General features: G+C 32.6%; 1 protein-coding gene across 3 annotated transcripts in view; it reads left to right on the forward strand.

Moving 5' to 3' along the window:
- LOC106878700 (myc box-dependent-interacting protein 1) overlaps nt 1-9,435 on the forward strand; it is a 120,225-nt gene extending 110,790 nt beyond the window's left edge. The window contains exons 13-15 of one of the 3 annotated variants that reach the window (XR_001410535.2): nt 2,200-2,301; nt 3,881-4,036; nt 8,542-9,435. Coding sequence is in view for 1 of the 3 variants with exons in the window: in XM_014927996.2 (XP_014783482.1) it covers nt 2,200-2,301; nt 3,881-3,967 (189 nt within the window). In the remaining 2 variants the exon portion in view is untranslated. Of the gene's footprint in view, nt 1-2,199; nt 2,302-3,880; nt 8,256-8,541 lie in introns of those variants that run through there. The other 2 variants (XR_008263893.1, XM_014927996.2) reach the window with 2 other exon arrangements.
- Nucleotides 9,436-9,441: the final 6 nt, after the last annotated feature.

A 9,441-nucleotide genomic window follows, 5' to 3' on the forward strand; every position in this document is an offset into this window, starting at 1 on the left:
GGTTCTCTCTACAGTTCTGTGAACTGGACATTAACTACATTCATTTCATCAGTCTGGGAAATCCTGTAAAGATTGCAGGCTCTATTCTTCTTCTAACTTAAAAAGAATGATCACCTTAGTTGTTTTCAGCAAGATAAGGCTGTGTTTTATGTAATGGCCGAATAATCAAAAACTAAGGGGAAAATAACAAACATCTTCATTACCAGCATTTTTATCTATGTTCCTTGTAATATAAAATAGAAATGTTGTCAGTATTGGCAGAACATTAAGTATTGTTAACATTACAATGTTACATTTCAAATGGCCCAAACTTGTAAAATTTTTACTCCTGTTTCACCTGCAGCTCAGTCTAGTCTAACTCTAAACTAGACTAAAACTTAGTCTGTCTGTCTAATTAAATCTGTTGGCCAATGCTCAAACATTTAGGTTTACTTTAGTAGAGTTTACTTCATCATCATTATCATTGTTGTTTAACGTCCGCTTTCCATGCTGGCATGGGTTGGACGGTTTGGTTGAGGGCTGGCAAGCCAGGAGGCTGTACTAGGCTCCAATCCAATCTGGCAAAGTTTCTACAGCTGGATGCCCTTCCTAACACCAACCACTTTGAGAGTGTAGTGAGTGCTTTTTACATGCCAGTCAGGTGGTACTGGCATCAACCATGCTTGAATGGTGCTTTTCACATGCCACCGGCATGGGAGCCAGTCAGGCGGCACTGGCAATGATCATGCTCGAATGGTGCTTTTAATGTGCCACCGGCACAGGACCAGTCAGGTAGCACTGGCATCAACCACGCTCGAATGGTGCTTTTTATTTATCAAAGAAAATCATCTTGCTTGAATCATCTTGAATGTTAAGTAATCTACTGAAGGATAATAAAATAAGCAGGTGCCTTTTGACTATGTAACATTTATTTTTATCTTGCATATATCAAGGGAGTTTGTCTGGCTACAACTGAAACTACAGTGGCTTTACAAACATGTGTTATTGAATGTAAAATATGACACAGCTTACTGTAATATATTTGCAAACAACAGGAATAATCACTCTGTTTTCATAGTTTGGTTGACTGTTGATACTGCTCATTCACAATGTCTCTATATTCTGGCAGAAAGGAGACTTTGTTTTTAATCTACAAGCCCTTCTACATTAAAAGAGGCCTGGTAAACAAATCCAAAGGTGTCAGCATTACTTTGTGGTTGAGAATTTCACTCTGAAATAACTCGGGAAAAAGTTTATGATCTCAGGTCAATTGAAAACTTTCTTATCAAAACAGTATAGGTTCCTTTTCCAATGCCAACTCTCAAATTCACTATCTAGTCTTATTTGACCATAATACCATTTCTTTTTTGGTGAAACTCTGCTGGTTTCCAACTTCCCACAATATTGTCATATCTAGTTGTCTGGCCTTGCCAAAAACAGTTGTATTAATTTGTATCATTCCAATTTTGATTCCATGAATTCAATGCATCTTCATGATCACTGAGTGTCTCCTCTGTCCAGCTATGCTTTATCATTCCATTGAGCTAGATCAAAACTTGATTTCATGTATCTTAGTGAACTTTTGTGACTGCTCAGAGTAGAAGACATGCCAGTATGATCCTTGAGGGATCTGTCCTATACACTTTTGACTTATCAACATTATTTCATAAAATTGTTTGCAAAGAATTTAAGTGATAATTGGCTTCTGAAGTTAATAGCAGCAGTTCTCTCTCAGTAAGCTTTAGTATGCACACCAGGCAACATCAGATCAATGACATACTGAGTCTACAGCTACTTTAGCTACTGACTGATAGACATTCACAATGGGATGTATTCCATCCCATTTAAATTGATGTCATGGAACACCAAGTCAGTACTGTATGACAGCTGACTCTCTTGGATTCATCTGCTCTTTTTATAGGTTTTATTTTTCATTCTGTAAAGTATCCAAATACCACCATTCTTTACTAAACAAGCTTGTTGGGTTTACTGCTTCAGTTAGTGTTAGTCCAGCTATTCACAAACTATACTAGTTTCCCTGGTTACCTGTAGCAGATCTCTGTTACAGGCAATAAGATCTCTGACCTAATATTCACCTGTTTCCAACCTCTATACATCATACATACAGAAGCATATAACAATATACTTGGTCTGCTTACATTTCGTTTTATCAGCAATCTGGCCCAATTTTAATTCTATTCTTTTTTACATTTTATTTAGGTTCAAGCAACACATCCCTATACACAAGCAGATAGTGATGAATTAACATTTGAAGCTGGTGAAGTGATTGATGTTATTGAACCAGATAATCTTGAAGAAATGGTAAGGGAACATTTCTGTTCTGTTAAGAGCACATATGAAATAAATTCCTTCAAATGTTCGAGAGGCTCCATAAAAGTAATTGATAAATGACTTAATTAGCAATGGTAGTAGATGTTCTGAAAGTGTTGTAGACAGAGTAAGAACGGAGGAAAAAGTTCAAGGAGCTACAACTTTTACTAGCAGTAAAGGGCTTCTCCAAGTGAAAGGCAGATTGTTTGATGTTTGTGTGCACAGTGCTTTGTAGCATGGTGGCAGGAGAGGAATGTTGAAGGCAGAGGATGTATATGTTGGAAAGAAATGAGGTAAGCATGCTTTGATGAATGTATAATGTTAGTGTGTATGAAGAAGCACAGATGTGCTGAAAGGAAAGCTAGATATAAGAGGAATCATTGCAGTGTACAAGAGAGAAGACTACACTCGTATGAACTTGTAATGTGTATGGAGGATGACATTTGGGTAAAAAAAAATATGATTCAAGTTGAAGGAAGCTATTAAAGAAGACTAAGGAAGTCACTGGAAAAGTTGATGAAAACTGACCTTAACTTCATGAAGATGACAAAAGACGGATCTCTTCAGTTTCACTCACAGATTTTTAAATTATCTTTTTTAACTAAACAGTTTGAAATTTCGTATACTGGTGTAATTTCTCACACTCAACATGGTTTATTTTCAACGTTTTTGACAAAATTTCATATATTAGAAGTTATTTTGTGTTAAAGTTGTTGTATTTGAGTAATTTTAACCAATCAACAATGTGTATTCAGCTGAAGAAAGCTACTGCTGTTTGCAATAGTAATCGAAGAGCAATAACTTCTGAGTCATCTCTACTATATGTCATCACTCAGTTCTATTTTATTTTTTGTTTGTTTTTTTGCTTTTCAATCGCCTCTTTGTACGAGTGGTGAAAATGCAAATGTACAAAAATGAAACAAAGCGTGTAATAAACTCAGGCAGTAAACAAAATTAAAATAGAACATAGTGGTGACATTTAGTAGAGATGACTCAGAAATTGTTGCTCTTTGATTACTATCGCAAACAGCAGTAGCTTTCTTCAGCTGAATACACGTTGATTGGTTAAAATTACCCAAACACAACAACTTTAACACAAAATAACTTCTAATATATGAAATTTTGTCAAAAATGTTGAAAGTAAATTGTGTTCAGTGTGAGAAATTACACCAGTATACGAAGTTTCAAACTGTTTAGTTAAAAAATTATTTTTAATCTGTGAGTGAAGCTGAAGAGATCCCAAAAGACTGTAATACTTGAAGAGACACCATGCTGAAGAAAAACTATCCAACCGTTGTAAACACGAAGAAAAAAAAATGGATGTAAAATGTTTATGATGGTTGTAGTGGTGATTACAATATATTCATTTCTTTATTGGCTTTAATTAACTTAGTATCATTTTATATATTTTCTGGGTTTTTCTTAATTTTAGGTGCTAAATTTCTCTATTTTCTTGGATTTATCTTTGTGTTTGTTTCAAGTCAATTAAATAGAAACAAATGGTTGTAGAGTGGAGTAGATTTTATTTTATTCCTACTTTAATATTTTTCTCTTATTTTTCAATTTGCAGGATGATGGCTGGCTAATGGGAATTAAACAATCTGATGGCATACAAGGAGTTTTTCCTGCCAACTTCACTAAAAAACTACTTGGTTGATTAAGCAAAGATTACTACATAGTTATTGTTATTGTTGTTGTCAATACTGTTGTCTCCCTGTAAGCCCAGGTGACTACTGTTTTTACCTTGAATTGATTGCTATTTAATCGAGATGCAAGTCATCAAACTTTGCATAATTCCCTACCCTTATAGATTTGATCAGTTGTACTTGTGGATTAAAGAAAAACTGAAAAGATAACTTTATTAAACATCAAAGATGGACATGCTGAGGTCTATCTCAAGGTAAATCAGAGCTTGTTTGTTAAGTAACAGGACAGAATTTTTGTTGCTATGATTAGTTCACTTTAGATTGAATAACAAATAGAAATCAACTGGTATCACCTGATAGGTATACAAGGGGAGATGAGTAAAATCAAATTGAAACAACCAGTTAGTCCTACAAAGAAATAGATAAAATGGTGTTCAAATGTTGTTATGTGGTACTAAAATAAAGGCCTGAATAACCCATGTATGTTGCAGCTTCTCTCCTATTCCTTCTCCTTTATTCTTCAGTCTGTTATTCTGTAATGATTTCAGTCAATATTTCATCTTCAAAATTAATCTGGAACATTTCCATTTAGTTTGCCTGGTTAGTTTATTTAGTGTCTATTAAACAATTAAAATTTAGACATAATTGCTATGCACTAGTATTAATTAGCTTTATAAATCTCATTATGTACAGGCAATTTGATCATGCTTTGATTGATTAATTAGCAGCTATGTTTTCATTTTTACAAGAACACATAACCCAACTTGCATATCATTTTTAATATCAGGTGGAAGTGACTTGGTATTTGCTAAATATAGGATCTAGAGATTAGAGTTCATCTGATTAGTGTTTTGCTATTGCCAGAGCATGGTTTTAGTATATTCTTGATTGTCAAGAAATGATTTTATGAATCTATGTTTGGTGAATGAATATAAGAACACAATTTGTGTTATATGTATTTGATGGTTGAATGAAATTAATCCAACCCAGAAGCAGTTATCTATTAGATGCCTTAATTATTTAATGAGACATGTAGTTAAACCAGAAACAGAACAGTTATTTCATTAGTAACTTGTTTGATTTGCGTACATTTGTATGTATATGTGTCTGTATGAGTGCATAGATATGCACCTGTAAGCTAGCACTGGTGCTAATGTTTTTATTTTCAATTATATTCAGCTCTACATTGAGATAAAATATTTTCCAGAAATGATAAATATCTGCATAATAATACGGTCTTCCATTCGATTTGAATTTCTTGTTCCAATTTTTATTTTTTTATAGCGTCAACCTTTGACATAGTATAACTTTACTAATTCCAAGCAGATTGCCACTCTTGTTGTGGGACATAAATTTTATAGCATGATTTCATATTTCAGCTCCATCACAGAACTTGTGTAGTTAAGCAAAAAGATATCTCAGTTGAGGTAGAACTTTCTATCACTTGCGCTAGACTCTATTGTGTTTACTGTGTAAAGCATGCAAACATACCCAGTCTGTGATTTTTCTCCCCATCGCATTTTACAAATGAACAATGCAGCTATTTAACTGGAATTAATACCAGGTCCAACATTGATTTCAAACTACTAGTCTATATACTTCTAGTAGTTCCTGTTCTATATCATCGATTTTGTTTGTGTGTGTGTATGTTTTATCATGTATATATTTTTTTTTAAACAGATAATAAGCTGAAGGACCATTTTTTAGTTTGATCCAGAACCACGAATAAAATATAAAAATTTTCTATGTAAAATATCCAATATTGAATTTATTTCTCACTTTCCATAATTTACCTCTGTAATTTATCTATGTGTGTTTGCGTATCTCTTTTCTGTTTATGTGTACATATGTATGTCTGTGTGCGCATATCTGTAATATATATGAGTGTGTGTATGTATGTATGTAACGTTGACCTTTATTTCTTAATAAACAAAATGTATGTATGTGTATATATACATAAACATATATACGCACACACACACACATAATTTAAAAAATAAAACTATTTTTATGTCATTTACTGCTTAAAGAAAAAAAAAACGATTAATTGTTAAAAGTTGGAGAGGAAACAAGCCTGTTTTACTTTGAATTTCAAACTATCAATCTCCCAGTCTCTGTATTTCTAGCTGTTGGCTTAGAATACTCTTTAAAAAGAAATACAGACTTTATTATACATTCATTATTATGGCAGAATTGATAGAGCAGAAGACAAACTACCTTGCAGTTTATAGTTATATCCCTTCACATACTGAGTAACAATCCCACCAGTGTCAATGTAGCCTTTCATCCTTTCGGAGTCGATAAAAAAAACAAAATACCAAATAATACTGGGGTTGATATAATTGACTTTTCTGTTCCCCAAAATTTGTTGGTTTTCGTTGTGCCTATGTTAGAAATTGTTATTATTATTGTTATTGTGGTGATGGTGGTATTGGTGGTTGATCTATAGTGCAATGGTCTGTGTTGTCAGTGAACAAAACTTTTCATCCTGGTTTGGTTTCCTATTGACTCCACTTGTTTGCTAATGTGCTTGCATAAATTCTCATTTTCCCACTTTTGTATTTTTGAGACAAGATATCTCTTTCCAAGTAAAAAAAAAAAATGGTTATTATTATTATTATTATTATCTTTATAGGGCAGAATTATCAGAGCATCAAAAATATATATTTGCAGCATTCTGGCTATTTGCATTCTGTGTTCAAATCCTGTTGACTTTCATCCTTCTGGGGTCAATAAAATAAAGTACCAGTCAAGTACTGGAGTTGATTTAATCAACTAACCCCTCTCCACAAATTTCTGGTCTTGTGCCTATGCAAAAAAAAAAAAAAAATTATAACGTAGAATTGATTGCAATGTTTCTTGTTTTATTTTTTTTTATTTTCTGAATTCAAATTCTACCAAGGTCAGTTTTGCCTTTCATACCTTTGGGGTCAATAAAGATAAAGTACCAGTCTAGTACTGAGGTTGATGGTATCAACTAAGTTCCTTCCTTCAAAATCTCTGACCTTGTGCTTAAATTAGAAACCATTGTTATAATTGAAGCTCTTATTATTACAAAGATTCCTATTATTAGTGTAAAACTATAACTCTGCCAGTACAGAACTTAGATGTATCAATACAATTAATGAAGTAATTACTACCTATAACTATAAACTGAAGGTATTGAAGTGGTCTCTACATAGATTCTTTATCTGTTAGAAATACCTGCTAACTCTCCTTCAAGTTACCCCATACTATGTGGTCCAAGATTATACTATTCAATGTGACAAGTTGGTCATAGCTGAAACACCTTTGCTCATAATGTCTGAACAAACAAGGAGGGCTAACTTGGAGCTAAGCAAGAACAACAAACTGAAGATCACCATCTGTATAATTGAATATCTAGAAATAGACTGTCAAATGAAATGGTACCTTGTATTAACTAGTTATGACCTGAGATGAAAACCCACCAGCAATGATTTTTTGCCTTTCATCTCTTTACAATGGTGTGAATAAAATACTAAAGTTGATATGTGTATGTGTGTGTGTTTTATTTTCAAAATCAGACATCTTTATATAACTATTGTCATGAAGGACAGTGAGCCGACAGAAATGGTAGAGCACCAGACTAAAATGTCATACGGTGCTTCGTTTTGCTTCTCTTTTTTCTAAGTTTAAACCTTATTGGGGTTAATTTTTCTCTTGGTTTTTTGTTTTTACTATCAATAAAATAATACATTGGAGTTGATTTCAATGACTACTCTCTGTACACTTTATAAAAATTTTCATTTTTCCTTGTCAAAGTAATAATAATTGTTTCTAATTTAGGCACAAGGCCAGCCTACTAGGTTCAATTTTACTTTTCATTTGCTGATAAAATAAGTATTATAACAGTGTCAATTCATTCTAGAATTGAATTGTAGTTATTCCTCTACAAGATAAGATTTAAAAAGGGAATTAAAACAAAAAAGGAGTTTTTATTAGGGTGGCTCAGTATTCAAATGGGTAAGATATGGACTTGGTGCACTTGCACTTTGTCACAGGTACTGTTTAGTTCTTCAGCAAGATACTTTGCAATGCTCAAGACATTATTGTTATCAGCATTTGTAGTAGTACTATTATTACTAACATTTCTAAAGATTTTAATCCAACATCTCATTTCAGTCATCAATATTCTTGTTGTGACATACGTTTTTGCATTTAAACATCTGCAAGTGTATATATTTGAGATTTATTGACTGTATATAATTATTATTTGGATATTATTTTGTTTATCTTGCAAGGTAGCAATTTAAAATAAAATTTTAATCATTGTTGAAATTGATCTTGTTTTTCCCCAATCATGTAAGTCCAATACTCTATTCACTCATGCAAGCTGAAGTTTTATTGTTTATCCTTTCTTTATTTCAATTTTTTATAAAGGTTTTATTTTATTCAACATAAGAAAAAGAAATAGAATTGTGTATTCGGTCCCGTCTTGGCAATGCCAATCTATCAAATGTACTCTCCTCTCTCACCCATGTGGTAAACGAATTTATCTTTCATATTGATGTGCTGACTTACTAATCCATAGCTAATGAGTTCAATTCTTACATTATACCCTTAGGCTGGGACAAATAGTTGGACTCGACTATGTAACTGAACAACGACTGCATTGAACTCACCAGTTTGGGAAGATTTGGGTGCTTTATGAGCACAATACCATCCTTCTCAGATTAAACAAAGAAAAAAAATCAAGGTCATCCCTGATTTACAACTGAAAAATTGTAATTATGAATGATGGCTTGTAAAATTTCTCATGAAAAACGTGGAAAAATTATGTCTAAAACAAACATTAAAAAAGCTATAAGCATTCAGGTAGTTTTTGTGATCAGATCTTACGAATTCAACTTTTGTATAAAATTTTTATGGCTAGTATGCTTAAGTCCTAAACCATTTTCCTTTTAGGTGTGTTATTTCAGCTAAGCTGCTTCACTTAATGAAATCAATCAAAAATACAATCCCAGTTGTTAATCAGTGTAACTGAACCCATCTTGAAGAAAATATCAAAAGATATATAATTTGAATTTTTGTGGTGGCTTTTGAAATTTTCTTTTACAGCCTTTCTGATGGTTGTACTATTTTCAGTTCTAAATATTTCTAATTTGCAGCTATGCAAAAATTAACAGTAAAATGGGTGCTAATGTTCTTGATGTAATGAACCAAAAAATTTTAATTAATTATAATTATATATCATTAATGATGAGAGCAGTTAATATATGAGATGCAGTGAGAAGTGAGTTTGACATTTAGCAATATAGGAACAACTAAAGACGTGTTCCAATCTTGCTAGACTTCATCAGCAAAGCATTGCCTTACTGTTACTGCAAGATCTTGGAATTACTGGGGAGAAATAAAATTTCTTGTGAATGTAATAACTTAAAAGTATAACTAGAAGGGGTAAGAGTGAAATACCCAAGGATGCCTGCTGCACAAAAGCAAAATCTTAATAGTAAAATGCAAGCTA

Source organism: Octopus bimaculoides, chromosome 4, assembly GCF_001194135.2.
Source record: "Octopus bimaculoides isolate UCB-OBI-ISO-001 chromosome 4, ASM119413v2, whole genome shotgun sequence".
Classification (NCBI taxonomy): domain Eukaryota; kingdom Metazoa; phylum Mollusca; class Cephalopoda; order Octopoda; family Octopodidae; genus Octopus; species Octopus bimaculoides.